The sequence below is a fragment of the Poecilia latipinna genome, unplaced genomic scaffold (genome assembly GCF_001443285.1).
Source record: "Poecilia latipinna isolate Pla-1442-1.1 unplaced genomic scaffold, P_latipinna-1.0 Scaffold3042, whole genome shotgun sequence".
NCBI classification, from domain to species: domain Eukaryota; kingdom Metazoa; phylum Chordata; class Actinopteri; order Cyprinodontiformes; family Poeciliidae; genus Poecilia; species Poecilia latipinna.
The window spans coordinates 44239-62073 of record NW_015115658.1 but is presented as its reverse complement, the minus strand read 5'-3'; the positions used below and the strand labels follow the sequence as shown (position 1 = coordinate 62073).

The 17835-nt window shown below is 36.2% G+C and overlaps 1 protein-coding gene across 2 annotated transcripts; it reads left to right on the top strand.

Moving 5' to 3' along the window:
- The first annotated feature begins 42 nt into the window (after positions 1-42).
- Positions 43-16620, top strand: LOC106939962 (transmembrane anterior posterior transformation protein 1 homolog). 2 transcript variants are annotated; one of them, XM_015022557.1, is made up of 15 exons: positions 43-268; positions 3065-3195; positions 3960-4078; positions 5737-5769; positions 8047-8209; positions 9021-9156; positions 9530-9627; positions 9833-9902; positions 10244-10324; positions 10796-10905; positions 10992-11051; positions 11191-11259; positions 11386-11462; positions 12759-12928; positions 14424-16620. In XM_015022557.1, exons 1-15 carry the CDS (start codon positions 79-81, stop codon positions 14726-14728), a joined length of 1812 nt encoding a protein of 603 aa, XP_014878043.1. In that variant the 5' UTR covers positions 43-78; the 3' UTR covers positions 14729-16620. The 2 variants fall into 2 exon arrangements, with proteins under 2 accessions (XP_014878043.1, XP_014878044.1); XM_015022558.1 differs by lacking the exon at positions 5737-5769.
- The last annotated feature ends 1215 nt before the right edge of the window (positions 16621-17835 follow it).

Sequence of the window (17835 nt, the reverse complement as noted above, 5' to 3'; positions counted from 1 at the left end):
GATAAATATTGAATCTTCGAGTTGACGTGTCTTAGACCGACGCCGCTTTGATGACGTCATGCGTTGACCAGAGTAAAGATGGCGGACGTGTCGGGGACCGAGCTGTCAGAAGAGAAAGAAAACGAAATTGAGCTAAAGAAAAGACAGAAAAGACCTTGGGAAGAGTTTCACAGGTCGGGAAAAATCGGGATAACTCCAGAGCTTCCGGAGACGCTGGGGTTTTTCGACATTAGTGCAGTGAAGAGGGAGCAGCAGGAGGTCTCAGCAGGTAACCGTTTGGTCTACCCAGCTGTGAAGACACAGATACAACCGTTAAACAACTTAAAGCTTGTTTTTGACTTTCTTTAGCCATTCACACTTACGTGATTCAACGACTACAACGTTTTGTCTATAGTGCAGGGGTGAGGAATCGAGCATAAATTAGCTACAAAAGCCAAAATGAGTCTACTCAGCTTGATGACAGCTGCTGAGTTTATTTATTTACAGTGCTAGCTTAATTAACAAGCTAATAGTAAATAGCCAGCTAGTTTAAAAACAGCGAATTCAGCCATTTGGTGAAGCTATGTGTTTTCTTATTACTGTTGTATATGACATGTTTTTTTCATATTTCGTTTTCATATTTTAGGCTCCCATACCACACCGTGTTAAGCTCTACTGTTTGTGTATAATAAATATATCTATCTATAGATGGCAAAAAGGTTGTTGCTAAGGAAGCTTACTGTTTATTGTGCTTTATCCAAGTATATTAGGAAGTTTAGTGGAAGGTCAAAACAAAAAGTGTGAGGGACATATGCAGTGTGTGGACTGCAGCTGAAGTCCGTGAACCAACACACAAATGTGTCCAACATTTGGGCTTCAATTCTTCGTGTTAAGCTTCTGAACCAAATAAGCTTTGGCTGGTTTGAGGAGTAAAAGAATTGTGCTGTTACACGGTGTTCAGAGTTTCATTGGAAATCGAGGACCAGGGACCTTGAAAAGAGCCAGCAGACCAAATTCAAATAGCTACAGGTCCAGTTTGAAGTTTCTGGATTCTGTGATGATTTAGGGAGCCATGTCATCTGCTGTTAGTCCATCAGATGGACCATCAGCATCCTTTTTTTTTTTTTTTTTTTTTACCATGTCTACAGTCTTTTTGAAATCCAGTTTGATTGTAAGTCTATCAAAATATATATATATATATATATATATATATATATATATATATATATATATATATATATATATATTTTATTATTAGTTCTAAACTTTAAACTAAACAAATGCTTGAAATATGTAGCTGTAAACTTTTTGAGTTCAGTGAATATTTTTTTATTTTATAAAACAGTTTGCTATGTACAGTTAAAACATTGTTTTCACCTTTGGGTCAAAAAAGTTTAAAGCTTTTTGACCCAAAGGTGAAAATAATATTTTATCTGTATGAAGTGTTGAAGAAATATTTATGATCTCTTTTAAACTATTATCAAGACATTACAGTAAACTCTGACTCCTTGAATAATAACACAAAGACCTGAGAGATTATTTACTTTGAAGTCTGTTGGTACTTTATACAGCCACATAGCTTTATACCAGGTAACTCCTATGTTGCTTGAGTGTCACATCGTATTCAGAGCAGATAAAATAAGTATTGGACACATGAATATTTTTTTTAGTTTAAATATTTGTAGAACAGCCACTGATTCACTCTAGAAGAATCAAGGTAATTTATTTATTTATTTATTTGGGCATAAATCAACTTTGAGCACACGATGCCCATTGTTTCAAAGTGCTGCAGAAGGAAATGATGAACTAAAAGTTTAAATATATTTTGTTTGACTGTTCAATATGATGAAATGATGTTGGAAGATGTTGCTTCACATTGCGATAATGTTATTGGTTATGATTAACCCACTTTTCTCCATTGCAATGTCCACTGCTTGTCAGCTTTAGCATTGAGACCACTAAGAATATCTAACAGTCCAAATACATTATTGGCATAAGGAATTTGCATACGTAAAACATTATAGCATCCAAGTAGTTCTTTGCAATATCACACACTTTGATATGGTGATGATTGCGATGTGATATGTTGTACAGCTCTACATCAAATTTATATAAAATTTCTGTTGAAATTTTAATGAACAGACCATGTAACTTTAAGGTTAAGTTACAAAAAATAAATACTACTTTTTTTAAAAATACTAATGTTACATTTTTATAATTTTTAGATTTGAGGCTCTTAGTCAAAAACATAAATACTAAATGAATCAAATTAAATACTTTTCAAGTGTAAAAGAAAACAAAAGATATAAACTTTGAGTTCACCTATAAGTTGTGGTATGCTAATGTGAATTATACAGGGATCAACTGATAGCAAGTGCATCTGATATCATCTCAACACAGTTAAACAAACAGAGACAGTATAAAGTACGAAGTCATGCTGGGTTACATAATGTACCAAGTTGCACAAAAACAGTTACTGTGGAAGTTATGGCATAAAGTTATGATAGACATCCTTAGAAATGTTACAGTGTAGTGACAGTTTCCTTGAGGAAACCTCTAGGAGTTGTCATTTAGGTGTTTCAATTCCATGTGCAGTTCAGACACTGGCCACAAGATACTTGCAAAATGATGTAAAATGATTATGTGCACATCAAGCCCAACAAACTCATCACTGTTTCACCTTTTTGGGGCAAAACATGCTTGACGTATTCTTTGTGGCTGACGTTTGAAAAATGCAATTGGGTTATTTGCATTTAGAGCAAATAAACTTTTTACTTTTTAAACTTCAACATAATCCTTTGTTTTAATTTAACATTTAATTGATTGTTGATNATTANTAATTGATTTAATCACAAAACATCATGAAGTTTTAAAATAACTGTACTTGCCAGGAGAATAATTATATAATTTTGTTAAAATAAGTATTTGGTATATTTTATTTTTTGCATTGAAAAAAGCAAAGATTAATCAGTTTCAATCACTTTTTCCAGTAACATTCATGGAATTGAAATCTGATTTTGCTGACAGCTGCAATTGTCACAGACAATGTCTTTGTGATAACACTGTGGGCCTCTTGTTGTTCCAGATCCATCGTTGACGCGCTTCATTTGTACAGAACTCACCAGAGGCTACTTCCTGGAACACAATGAAGCAAAGTACACAGAGCGCAGAGAGAGGGTATATACATGCATGCGTATACCCAAGGAGCTGGAGAAGGTAGTGTACAGTAACGGTCCTGAACTATTCCCCTTGTTTTTCTTTGGCCAGTTTCATCAAGCTGCTTGTTTCTCCAGCCAAACAGAAATGATTCTGTTATGAGCAGCCTGAAGCTCCAGTAAACTGAGTTACAGCTGAGCCATGTGACAACACAACAAATGTTCAGTGTGTACATCAGTGGATTATATGATGGGAAACTGTATCAATCTCTTGTAAACAAACCAAATATGTGATAGTTGTCATTGCAGAATCTTGCAATAAATTTTGATTCTGCCTAATTAATTAAACTATGGCGTATTACTAATAACTATAATAATTAAAAATGTGCATTGGTGATATTTTTGTAGTTGTTTTTATAATATATAATATAAATATAAATATAATGTAAGTTATTTTAATATAAACCACTATGTGCTATAGGCTGAATCAGCTAAATCAACTGAATCGTCCTGTGCAGCATTAGAATTAAACTGGAATCTGTGCAACTATATTTTTAACTAGATTGATTTAAATTAATTACAACAAAATTTCATCCAATTAATTACATATGATTTAGAATAACATTGTACTGTAAAATATTTTGATGGTATTTTTGATTTGCCGCTAAATAATCTGATCTTTATTAAATTTATGGATTATAAGATTATAGATTCTTGAATTGTTGCTTTTCAGCTCACACACATTTAATGATCACAGTGGAGGTTTTACATTCACACTGACAGCTGTTGTCTGACGTGGGGGTGGTGTTTGTTTGTTGGTTCTAGCTGATGATCTTTGGCTTCTTCCTGTGTGCCGATGCCTTCCTGTACATCTTCACCTTGCTGCCCCTCAGAGTGCTGCTGGCTCTACTTCGCCTCCTCACCCTGCCATGCTGTGGCTTCAGGTAAGATTGGAAAACATACATTATACAATAACTGAAAACAGGAATAAGAGCAAATTGTATTTCTGCACAAACTGAGTATCATTATCACCTCACGGTTAATTTTCTGTATTGGTCTTGGTTTTATAAAAACCAGAACTACAATCTTTTCTTTAGGTCACTAGGTTCAGGAGTTTGTGTTGGGAGACACCTCCAGGATCATTTGACCTATTCCTATGTTTCTTCATATAATAACGTATCAGAAGGATTCAAATCATATTTTCATACTTCTAGATCAACTGTTAAACTGCAAATACATAACTTTAATTAAAAGTTAAGGCCACCCTCTTTCAATATTTTACAGGTGTTGTATCTGGACATAAAAAATATCTCATCAGTTCAACTTGGTTAAATCCAACATCAGATAAATATCAACACATGATCTATCACACATAATTTAAAGAAAAAAACATTTAACATTTTAGATACTTAAGCAATCTAAAATGTTTAATTATCCTGTAGAACCAGCTTTTGAAGCCATAACTTTCTGATTCTCTGACCTTTGCATTAGGGATATGGTCCAGACGTCTTGCTCAGATGCGTCTTTGCAAACTTAAGCTGTGCTTTTATCCTCTTGTCAGGTTTTCAACTACAGTTTTATTCATCTAATGACATGATAAATGATAAATGACCTGAACTTTCATCTTTATCAAGTCGAGAGGATGAAGCGCTTTACTCTGCATTCAGTCATTCACCCATTCATGCAAATGTTCAACTAAAATATGTCAAAGTCTAAAACATTTTAACATGTACTGTATATCAGAAACAGTAAAATTAAAGGGATATCCACTTACTTTTATGCAAGCATAAATGGTAAATACAAATCATTCAGATAATTCTCTTAATTTTCAGACTGGCAATCATGTCTGTAGTTATTCCTTATTAATTTGTATAATAATAATAATAATAATAATAATAATAATAATAATAATAATAATTAATGCACCCCTGAGCAGTATTATTTTAGTTTATTAGTAATATTAGAAATTGTGGAGTAAGCACTATTTAGATCAATATTATACAGCCCAGAAATGGAATTGGAATTAGAATTAGAATAACTACAAACTTGGAATCCAGAAATACTTAACAGGAACAGTCACTACTTAATTACTTTTATTTTACTACTTTTTAGAAACTGTAACTACTCACTTTACACCAGAAAAGGATTTAGATTAGTCATTTTGCTTTTTTCTTCTTTGTCTTTCCTTTGGTTTATTTTGTTTGTATTTCCTTTTAATTCATGTAAAGCACTTTGAATTGCCTTGTTGCTGAAAATGTGCTATATAAATAAAATTACCTTACTTTACCTTAGCTTGTAAGAGTATAAGTTGTAAGACTTGCAAATAAAATATTAGGAATGATTATATCAGTTTTTCATAGGGCCACGCTTTGAAAAGATCACTTTTCCAGAAAAGGCCAAAAACCACTAAGGAAAAATGTCTTCTTACAAAAACTCTAATAGTTTGTACACGCAAGAGCAGTTGGATGAGGGGAACAATTGTTAACAGTCCAGCTATGTCACAAAGTTATGGATAAATGTACCCTTACTCTCATGAGAGGCCCCGTGTCACATTCTGCCCCCTGTTCTGCCTATCTCTCACCTGACTGTCCCTCCCTTGCAGGGCACGCACATGCCCCTACTGCAAAAGAAGCAGGTATGCTCCCACAAGCCCATCATAGCTCCAGTAAAAGTTAGTCCTGTCCCGAACAAGCCCGTGTTTCCAGTCATCAGTCTCATCTCATCTCCATGATGTTTGTAAAGATACAGCCTGGCACTACACATCATGTTCTGGTCTTCAAGTCAGTTTAACTTTGTCTGCTCTGATAAAGTTCTGCTGAGCATGTTTGGCCATTTTCATCCCGTGTTAAGTGTTCGTGATACACCTACTGCTGCACTGCAGTTTGTATTGTCTGTAGCTTCATTTTCCAGTACTTAAGAGGGAGAAAAACAAAGTAATTATTTATCTCCAGTGTTAAATTATCCTGAACCACTGTACAGCAGCAGACAGACTGTTTGATACTAAAAGTTAAGCTTTTTTAACAAAAACCTCTTATTCTGCCCTTTGTGTTAAGCTTTCTTTTACATCCTCGAATGGAGGGAACTATACTCAGTAATAGTTGCTTGTAATGCTGCTTTCTGCTCTTGTAAAATGATTTGGTTTGTGAAGATGGTGCTTACAGAATGTAGATGATGCACCCCTGAGCAGGTAACCTTAAAGGCTGCAGCAATTTCAAGTCTGTGTGCTGAGAATCAAGAGCCTTCTCAGGGACAGCACCTTGACTACCTGAATACTAAAACTGCAACATATAATGCAATGACAGGTTGAACACTAGGTGGTGGTATAGCACCAGAAGTCCATGTCCAATGTCTTTCCCATTTCTGCAGAATTTATGTACATGGTTTTATTTGTGATATGAAGCACTTTGATATGGGGTAGTTATCCTCTAATGTTATATTGAAAACAGTCCAGATGTTCAACTGCTTCCTCAGCTGTGCATTGAGTGAGAATACAGTGATACTAATGGTTAGGCTGTTGTCAGTCTGGTGTCAGTTCAGAGGTGCAATGATTCAGCCTCTCTATTACCAGCCATGTAAATCATGTTTTTCCGTATCGTTAAAGCTGCTGCTAAAGTCAGTGGAGGCATCAATGACAGTTAGAATAGTTCCTAACATTCCACCTTGGTACTGAGTGTTTAAAAAGTATGCGTTTTTTGATTTGGCCAAGAGAAAAATCACACAGAGCTGATAACTGGGTTTAGCTTTCAGAAGAGCTCAATTAACCAACTAGCTGGAGGCTGATTAGGCTCCCTCAGCATTTTCAAGGTATAGTCCCATTTCTCTGTGATAAATGAATAATTTAAACAAACTGGTCATTACCAATAAGTTCATGTCCTTAGAAGGGAAATAAATAATTTCTCTACAGTGGTGTTGCATGCTTGCATGCAAATAGACGGAACACAGCTGACATGGAAAATATGCAGAAAGTGTTCAAATTAATCTCCCCCAGCTCTTCCCAGTCGCCCCTGTCACTGTAACTAAATAACCGCTCCCATGGATTTGTCAGCTCTTCTCGTAACGTGCTCCAGAGCTGCCGCTGCCGACTACAGATATTAATAAAATAAGCTGCATGTTTGACTCACTTTATTACCCTGAAAAGACGTGCCAATGTCACTGTTGGATATGACAGTTGATGCCTGTTTGTTTTCTGTTTTAGTCATTTCTGTCCAAAATGTTGAATCCAATGTTATATCATAACTGAAACATTTTAATCAAGACCGAGGCTCAGCCACTGGTCCTGTTGGTCTGTTTGGTAGATAAGAACAGTTTGGATTTATTTCTTATACATGTACTTTAACCAGAAAAACACATTTCAAAAACAACCATATTAAAAAGACAGCTGGCTTCCAAGATAAATGTTATATAAAGGAGATAATATCTTTAATATTTCATATTGTACTTTTATTGATACCATCTGTTGTTGCTCCTGGTCTTTTATCTCATTTTGAACAGAAATGAAAATATTACTCATGTTGTATCTTGGCATCAACTTGTGAGAATCTAATCAGACAGAGATCATTCAGCCTGAGTAACCTGCAGTAATAGATGAGGCTGGGAAACATCTGTTGTCTGTTCCTTCTTGTTTTGCTGTCTTAGCCTCACTGCAAAGCATCAGCGTGGGGTAGATGAATGTGTGCATGATTCTTCAAATGGTTGGAAATATCTTCATGTTAATACTTGGTTCACGTGTGCGTTTGTCAGCACGCATTACATTGCGGTGTGAACATATTTACTCATGCATGTTTGATTTTGGGAGATACAGAACAGCTTGCAGCTCAGCATGCATCAGGGCATTAAATAACACAAGTCTGCATGTCGGTACGGGAAATAGATGCTGAGTTTTCTGAGTGTGTCCCTGTGTCTGTGTGAACAGCGGGTCACGACTGCTGCAGCCAGCGCAGGTTTGTGATATGCTGAAGGGGCTGATCCTGGTGCTGTGCTTCTCCATGATGCACTACGTGGATTACTCCATGATGTATCACCTGATCAGAGGACAGTCCGTCATCAAGCTCTACATCATCTACAACATGTTGGAGGTACTTTACACTACACTGTTGTTTTATTTATAACTCTTAAAATCCGTTCCATTGCATGATATCGATAAGGAAGAAAATAAAGTATTTATTTGCAGTCATTTTAAATAAATCTCTAGTATTTAAAAATATATATATATATTTTACAAGGAAAAGTGTGCTTCAAAGCTGACATACTGAACAGAGTTTGCCTCAATAACAAAAAGTAGCTTTCTTTCAAATAGCTTTTTACATCTAATACTTAAATTTCTCAGCTACATTCTCTCTCCCTTAGTAGAAGCTTGATCAGTTCACTGATCAAAACAGATTAGACTTTGGGGTTCTGAGGATCGAGCTGAACATCATCTGATTTTGGTAAATAGACTCAGATTTCTGAGTACATCTAGTATTTATTTCTTGGCAAACACAATGATGTTTTTTGAAGTTCAGAGATTAAATGTTAAATAATTGAGGCTTGTGATTCTTAAATTCTCTTTAGACTCACGTACCTTTTCAGTAGTAGGACATCTAATAAAAGTTTAAGATTCATGGCTGAATAAATTGACAAGTCATGTTTAGCAGTGTGAGCTACTTCTTTGCACCCACAAAATAAACCTTTCGTCTTTGTGTGGAAAGCAAGCATCACAGGCAGACTGTAGTTCTTTCCATATTTGATGCTCCGAAGCACTTTATATGAAAGTTACTCATGTCTGGACTGAGGTGGTTCTGTGATTTAACAGAAAAAACTAATAGTTCACTAGTCAACATCATTAAGGTTACATTTTCTGTCTAAAGCTTGTCGAACTTCATTTCCAACCTGTTTTTCCTTTATAAGGTTGCAGATCGCCTCTTCTCGTCTTTTGGTCAAGACATTCTGGATGCTCTGTACTGGACGGCCACTGAACCCAAAGAACGCAAAAGAGACAGTATAGGAGTTATCCCTCACTTTTTTATGGCTGTCTTTTATGTCTGTATCCTTCCATTTTGTCTTCATGTTGAACCCAAAAGCTTTTGAAATATGACCCCTTTTATTTATTCTTTAAAGCAACAGTGATGCACATGGTCATACACTAGGTAAATGAGTATTCTGTAACATCCATATTCTTAGTTATTTGAAATTTATTATCAAATATGGTATACCAAATGCAGGACAAATCAACAGTTTTGAACTTAAACAACATTTGCTTATGCCTGTCGCTTCAGCACCTGAGCCATCTCCAAATATTATTGAAATAATAGACTTACAGTTTCTGGTTTAGTTTAGAAGTCTTATTCCTAACCATTGCTTTTATTTAACTTGATTTATTTTTAAAAAGGTGTTTTTCCTGAGTATTTCTTCCTCAGTTCTTCATTCCATCCTAATCATGGTCCAAGCCTCCACTCTGAATGTTGCCTTCAACTCGCACAACAAGTCTCTGCTTACCATTATGATGTCCAACAATGTCAGTGCTCACAGATACACATGCAACAATAAGAAATTCTAACGCATTTACCTAAAATATTTGTCCAAGTAGCAATGCACTAAAAGTATTTGTATGTTGATATATTCAGCTTGCTGATGTTGAAACCTGACTCTTGTAGCTACAACATTGTATTTTTATACAGTATCAATTTGATGCTCCAATATGTGTGTTTTATAAATCTCAGTTTGTGGAGATCAAGGGAAGCGTCTTCAAGAAATTTGAGAAGAACAATTTATTTCAAATGTCTAACAGTGGTAAGTTTTTCATCACCACACTGCACATCATTTTTCGTTGACCTCTGTCTTTCATAACAGTTTGTTGCATTGGTCAGCTCTGCTTTCAGCTATAGGTGTTTGATAGCTTACACAACACCTGTAGCTACAACATGTATGGTATGGAAGCCTTCACAGTTAGCTGAAGGCTTCCAAAACTAGCTTAATTAGAAAAGTGCATTTGTTTATTTTTGGCTTCATTGTTGCACATGACGAAAAAAAAAAAAGATAAAAATGGCACCTGACTTCCTGTGAACTGTTTTAATGAGCCCATTTCACATTTTTTACTCTACTTAATTAGCAGCTTTTATTTTATCTTTCAGATATAAAAGAACGGTTTACCAGCTATGTTCTCCTCCTCATCGTCTGTCTCAGGAATATGGAGCAGTTTTCATGGAACCCAGGTAATTATTTGTTTTCCCTGTAAACTAAGTTTTTATTAAAATTTAAAATGCAATAAACACAAAACTGCATCATTTCACTTTTGCAATAAATATAACACATTGACAGTATTTCTGTGCCAGCACTGATGTTGCTGCTTGTCTTGAATAAAGATTTGACAGCTATCCTGAGCAGTTGCTTTCTGTCTATTCCCACTGACCGACTGTAGTACTTTGGGGAGTTTCTCCCAGAATCTTCAGTCAACAAGGCAGTAAAGTCAGAGATGAGAGCTGGGCGTTACTGTTTGACAGCTTTCTGACACTCGGCTCCTCCTGCCAGTCTCAAACACAAACTCCCTGTCAGTGACAGACATTGACTGTCAGCTGAAATGTTAACACTTTAAAGCAGCACACTTCTCATTTTGCATTCATTCTGTGTTCATCCTCTGATACACCAAGATGGATTTGCTCAGACATGACATTTTTTCTCCTCAGACCACCTGTGGATGTTGTTCCCTGATGTCTTTATGGTCGTCATGTCTGAAGTTGCTGTTGACATCATTAAACATGCATTCATCACAAAGTTCAACGACATCACAGCAGATGTAAGAAACAAGCCAGCAGCAAAATAACACATTTACGCATCGCTTATTGAACAAAGTTTCTAACCGGCCACATGCATGTCCTCCAGGTGTACAGTGAATACAGAGCCAGTCTGGCCTTCGATCTTGTTAGCAGTCGACAAAAGAACGTATGATTTTCTTTTTTTAATTTATTTACTTTTTTGGTTGTTTGTTTTCATATCATTGTAATTATTTTGTTACATCATAAAGCTCATGCAGCTAACAGATTCTCATGTCAAGAAATATAACCTGTCTGTCACTGTGCAGGCCTACACTGACTATAGTGACTCAGTGGCCCGGAGGATGGGCTTCATCCCTCTGCCGCTGGCTGTCCTGGTGAGTGACAACAGTCTGTTACCCTAAACTGACTCAAACCCTTTAGAGTAACGGTCCAAATACTAGCTTTTAGATCTTTTGATTTTTGGATTAAACTGATTTCGGAATGTCTTGCTGTTTTTTCAGCTAATCCGAGTGGTGATGAGTTCTGTGAAGGTACAGGGGGCTCTGTCATACACATGTGTGTTCCTCTTTTATCTTGGGTAAGCCTTTAGTTTTGCTCTGCTTGTTTTCTTCTGCTTTTATATGGCAAATTATATCCCTATTGCCAAAATGAGAGCTAGTAACCACAATATTGTGATGAAAGTTTTTACAAATTTAGCAAATGCTTTAAAAAAACAAACAAAAAAAACATAAAAATATGCAATTGTTAGACTCTTGACTTGCTCTCGGCGCTTGATGAGGACACACTGAAACATCTGTGGTTATATAAGCATGAACACCATAGCTGACTTCCCACTGGGCTCTTCCCATTGAAGAATTCACTTCAGGAATAAGAACACATTGTTGTCATCTCTGGCCTTCCCTTTCCTCTGGTTTAAAAATAGCCCTTGTTTGAGCAGATCGCTGTGCCTTGGCAAAGATTTAGCTGACACAATCTCAGTTCCAAATGGCCTGTCACAGCAAGCGTTGCTCCACAGACCCAAATGTGTCCGTCTTCCACTCATCAGTGTCAGAGTCAAAGCTCTGCAAAGAAAAGCGTTCTGCACATCAGCATGCGGGTGTGAAAGATGAGGCTTGAATGGTGGTGATTGCTTACAATCATTAGGCTCCATTTTAAGGAAGAATTATTACCAGTGCATCTCAACAAATTACATTTTGTGTAAAAAAAAAATTACTTATTTAAATAAATAAATTAACTAGAATTATATAGACTTCCATTCTATTTATTTTTGATGACAATTGGTTACAACCGAGGAAAACCCAAAATTCAGTTTCTCAGACAATAGGAATATTACATAATACCATTTTTTAATTTTTTTTAAAGGATATTTGAAGCAGGTGACTCTTTCAGAACTGACCTGAACCGAAGTTCACACTTTGCGAATCTCTCTTAAACTTCTCAAAGGTCGTTGTCTCACAGTCCTCTGAATTGGGGGTTTCAGCCTTGAGGCCTGAAACTTTTTGTTGGGTTCCTTGTCCAACACCCTCATCAAAGGGCTCAATTTTCTCTTCAGCAAGCAGTCAAATTGTACAGACTTCTGCTAATGTCCTAATTAATAGAATCAGGTGTATTTAAGCAGAGTCACCTTTGAAGCTGCAGAATGTTGAGTAATATTCCAAATAACTCACTTCTAAAATTTTAAAAGGTTCATGTTTTAAACTTAATTACTGAAACAAACATTTTGATTGAATTTTAAAATGTTAAGATGCTTCTGTAAGTTTAGCACATCCTAGTGCTAAACTTGATTTATTATGTTTTTAGCAATTTATTTCTTTGTGCCAATAAAATGTAAAATATTGTAATATTGTTTCCTTTGTTGCTGCTCGTCTTGTAGGATGGTTACTCTGAAAGTTTTAAACAGTATCGTGCTGCTGGGGAAGTCTTGTGTTTATGTCAAGAGAGCCAACATGGAGGACAAACTGTTTGAGAGGCCACCGACCGCTCCGTCCTTCCCTGCAAAGAGTCCCAGCAAATCTGACCCACGTAGATGCACTAAATCTTCAGGTAAGCAAAGCTTTTCACATCAAGTTAATTTTTATTAAAGTGCACGTATTCAGAGAAGATGAAGGGATCTCTCATGAAAGTTATTGAAGTTTTATGTTGTAAAATATGGACAAAAACACAACATGAGGTTTATCTTGTGCATTGCATTTTATTTGTTGCTAAAAAACAAGTGTTGTCTCAACTTTGTAAAAATTTCCAATTATTTTTTAAGTGAAAAGTCTGATCATTTTTTTCTGTTCTCCGACGTAAAATCCAAACAGTTTAAGTTCACTAGAACTGTGACACTAATAACTGAATGTTTATTAAAAACTTACATTGAGCCAACTTTTTTATAAAAAGAGGAAATGATTGCCATGTATTATTCATTTTGTGAGTTTTAACTCTGGAAAAATGTTTGGAATCGCTGGTGGACCAGCAAAACCATTTATAAAAACACATCAATACATCTGGTATTTATGTATAATCTAAACATCTTATTTTTATTTTAAAACAATGCAAATACTTTTCTATGACAATCAGAATCAATAGGTTTGTGGATTGCAGTTCTGTTTATGAAAGCAGTGATTTATATGTGCAGCTGACAACAGAGACATCCTGAAGTGAGGCAGTGTCTCTCCTGCCAAGTCTCTTATCAGTTTTGCGCAGTTCTTTCAAATATGTCTTATTGTGTTTATTCTCAGAATGATTTTTCTCATGATACTACTCCTTGTGCTCTCAGAGTGAAATAGTTCACACTGTTTTCTTTCTACAAAACACAGTACTTCATAATGAGATCTGTGCTGTCCTTTGATTTATTCAAGATTACATTTTCTAGATAAACTAGAATCATTTTAATCAGCCATCTTTGTGGAGGTCAGCCAAGTTGTGGAAATAACTACTTTTTATTTTCCAAGCTGGTTTCTTCTTGATCTTTTCTCACTTTCACCAAGGAGGAGGGATAAAAAATATTAATATAAAAAAATCACCTTACTGTGGTTCCCCAAAAGAAAGGAAGCAAACATGTAAAGATAAAATACATTTTGTACTTGTTTGCAAGTTAAACCACCCAGTCTCTCTTAGCTTTTAGCTGTAGTTTGAATCTTCAGGAAGAGAGATGCAGGTTTTATAGCTGAATTTTTGGCCATTATTAGTCAGTCAACTGCAGCATGAAGGGTTTATTAATATATCAACTTCTTTGTGTAATCAGTGGACAAAGATGCCAAAGATGGCAACAATTTGCCTTTTTGCAAACAACTTGACAGATTGCATTGACTTGCTCTAGTCTGCCGTGGTTGCCTGGCAACAAGAACCCTGTACAAAGTCATCAGATGATCTATGTCCACTGCCTTTTTGTTTTTATTCTGAGCAAAGCTGATTTAGCTTGACAAGCATAACAACATTTTAAGTTATAATATAAAGTTATTATTGGAATATTTAAGTCTTTCTAGACAACAACTGTGTACAAAATACATTTTCAGAGAAAAGGAGTTTATACGCTTCATCCTTTGTCATTCAGGTGAATCCATTGTGGATCAGATTCCTGCCACACCTTGCAGCCCTCCGACCTCCTCATCACCCTCTGTGACCACCCAGCCGGCTCCCCGGTCTGACTTGTTTCTCCCTCCCCCCACTGACGCCTCACCTGCGACAGCAGACAGCTGTCCTTCGACCTCAGAACCCCAATCTGACACTGAACCACCAACAGCTTCACCTTTACAGGAAGAGGAGGCAGACGAAGCCTCCGATATGAACCACAGAGCTCCCAATAAAGACCTGCTGGAGATCGACCGCTTCACAATCTGTGGCAACCGAATCGACTGACCAGCAGCAGCCACCGATGTAGCAAGTAACCCACTCAGGTATAGCGGAGAGCGCAGGCTCTCAGCCAGATCCTCCACGCGGAAAGCAGAGTATTTATTGGCAATATGATAAGTTATTGTTACCAGGGACACAGTGTCAGGCAGATCTGCTGTGGTCGATGCCTCAGGTCAAGAAGTTTGACGAAGAACACTTCAGGTGTCTGATAAACAGCAGGAGACAGAAAGTGTGAGTGTGGCAGCCGAGTCGTCGGGACAATCTGCCAATTGTTTGTGTGTGTGTGGGTGTGTGTCTATGTGTGAAAGAAAACAACAGTGTGTGTGAGTGTGACAGCACACAAGCACTTCCTGATTGAGCAGCTGTGGGACCAGAAGGAGAGCAATGTCTCTCCGCAGACAGAAAACAAACTAAAACCACAGATTTTTAAAGCAAGCGTCAGGATATTCATTTTGTATAAGAAAACATGCTGAGGTATCAACATATTGGCTTTCAAGACTAAGTGATTATTTTAGGCATTTATATTGAGATGGTGTTGCAAACAGAAAAACAGGAAAGATATTTTTGCACACATAAGTCAGTATGTTATTCGGTTTATTGAGGATAATAAAATGTGGATTACAGAAAACTACATGAAATTTATAAATCAAAACATGAGAATCAGCAAACATGAAACCCAAAGTAAAAAAACAACATTCTTTTGAACTGTTGGCCTTAAGAGGGGCGTTTTGTTTACATCATTATATCATTAGCACCTTCACTAACTTACTGAACCCCATCCTGCTGACGTTAACTCAGCAGCTTCTGTCGGTCCCTGACTCAGCAGATGGAGACCAAAGGTCGAGGATGCAGCGGCGCAGTTACATCTATAATGTCACTTTTATATGAACAAAGTCATTCAATATTATCATCTTCAATGTCTTGTTATCCATTAAGACGGGATATGACTGAGTGAGGCGCCTCCTCTGGAATGTACCAAGTTAGTTTCTAATTCTTTTGGTCTTGAATGTTTGCACTGATGGACTATTAAGTTATATCGGGTCATGTTTCACATAAACTCAGCTGATGTTTCCATAGGAACATCTTAGAAAGATAGAAGCAATATTTCCATGACAGAATGCCTTTTTTTTTTTGCATGTGTGCTTTAAAACCTGTGATTTGACTGACTTTAAGAAATTATTGTAAACCATTTTTTATTGTGATTAAAACATATGATAAATATGTAGAGTATATAAAAACTGTTTGTTTATAATTAAATGTAAGGACAATATAAAAATCCCAACTTGATTATATTTTTATGATAGAAAGTCAAGCAAAGCCCTTCAATTTTATCAGAAATGTATCAGTTTCAAAAGTAATGCAGATATGGTTTGATTTGCTTTCTGGTTTCATCCATTATTACACATTTAATTTGTATAAAATATTTTCACTGAAACACGATTTCAAAAGAACTGTTGGCTTAGGAAACAAAAAATGTACTCAGAACAAGGATGTACAGACAAATGTTGAATATTGTTTAAGCAGGAAAAATTTTACGTTAATGTTTAAGGGCAAAGTGCTGATTTACATTGTCCTTTTCCATCATAATAAGGATTATGGTTCTACTTGGGGAACTGTAAATGACTCAAATGTTCTGTGTGAAATGTGATTCCTCAAACTATCGCGTGGTTCTCTCAGAGGGCCAGAACTCCCCGTGTTTTGTTCAGAGTCGTCCAAACTCTTTGTTTGTTTACAGTGAAGGCGGCCGAAGCTGAGATCAACAGAACTGATGAAGTGGAGTATTTTTATGTCCAGTACACTGCCTGCTCTGTTTCATTAGTTTAGATTTATATTTAATTCATACCTTGATAATGAATGAAATTGCCTTTTTGGAATAATAAAAGTGTATTTTTTTTTTTAAATGGTGATCGCAAATGTTTCCTTTAAACAACAATATGGAAAGGAGTAACTGTGAACAGCAGCTTTTTTTGCCGCTGTAGCTCTGAAGTAAACAAAAAAAATCTAATTTGGTAATCATTGGAGAATTACATCAAACAGTAATCAGAAAAATTAGAAAACTGATTAAAAAAAAAAAAAAGTCCACCGATATGTCTCCAAAATCCTAAAGGAAGGTTTTGGAACGGCCTACTTAAAGTCTGGACTTAAATGTGATTGCAGTAATGCAGCATGAAAAAAACATTTATTTTTGTAACATACATATAATACAGAGTTGTCTTTTTTCCTCTGATGAGATTACATATATACAACAGAAGCCTCTGTGATGTGGTGTTAAAACAGCTTTAATCATGACCAGAAACAACTAGCTGCATGTGATTTACTATGGGTGTAGCACATTTCACTCTGCAGGATCATGCAGTTTTTACTTTAACTAGTAAATAACGCCAAAGTTAAGTAGGAGATTATCAGAATAAACTCTGACTAAAAAGCATGATACTTTTGTAAAGAATAAGCAGGTTTAGAAGAATAAGCAGGTTTAGAAGATGGCTTGATGAATGGATATTTGGAATATCTCTGCAAACTATGGCTTTAGCTAAAGGAAACAAGAACTGGGGGAAAAGGAAGAGCTGTCAAAAGTTCAGTGAAACACTTTAAAAACACTTAAAATTACATTAAGCAATAGTAGGGTAGGATAAAAAAAATGAAGCAATACAGCTGTTTCAGCAATACAGCTCCATATCAAATCACTCCAATGGCTAAATTATAGATTATAAATTATAATCAGACTGATTCTTATACTTCTGGGGATGTTGACAGCCTGACAGTTTGGAAAACCAGATTTAAAAAAACAAAAGGACTGAGGCTGCCAGTGCACTCACAAAGTTGGAACAGTGGTTTATATTTTCAACTTCCCGTTTGGATGATGACCTCATCTTTATCTGCACACTGTCTGTTTGGAAGCGGAGGTCAGGCAGAGTAAATCTGGACCAGACATTCTTAGAGGGATAAGCTCCTTACACTGCCGAGAGCTGAGGCAAGGTGCAGCCCTGTTGCAGCTTCCAGTAGGGCGACAGGTGTAGTCGTAGGTTATTTAGATAAATTCCAGCAGTGGTCTGAATGGGTAGAAAAAGAACTTTAAAAAAGAAGTCGAAATAATCAGGAAAGATGTTAAAATA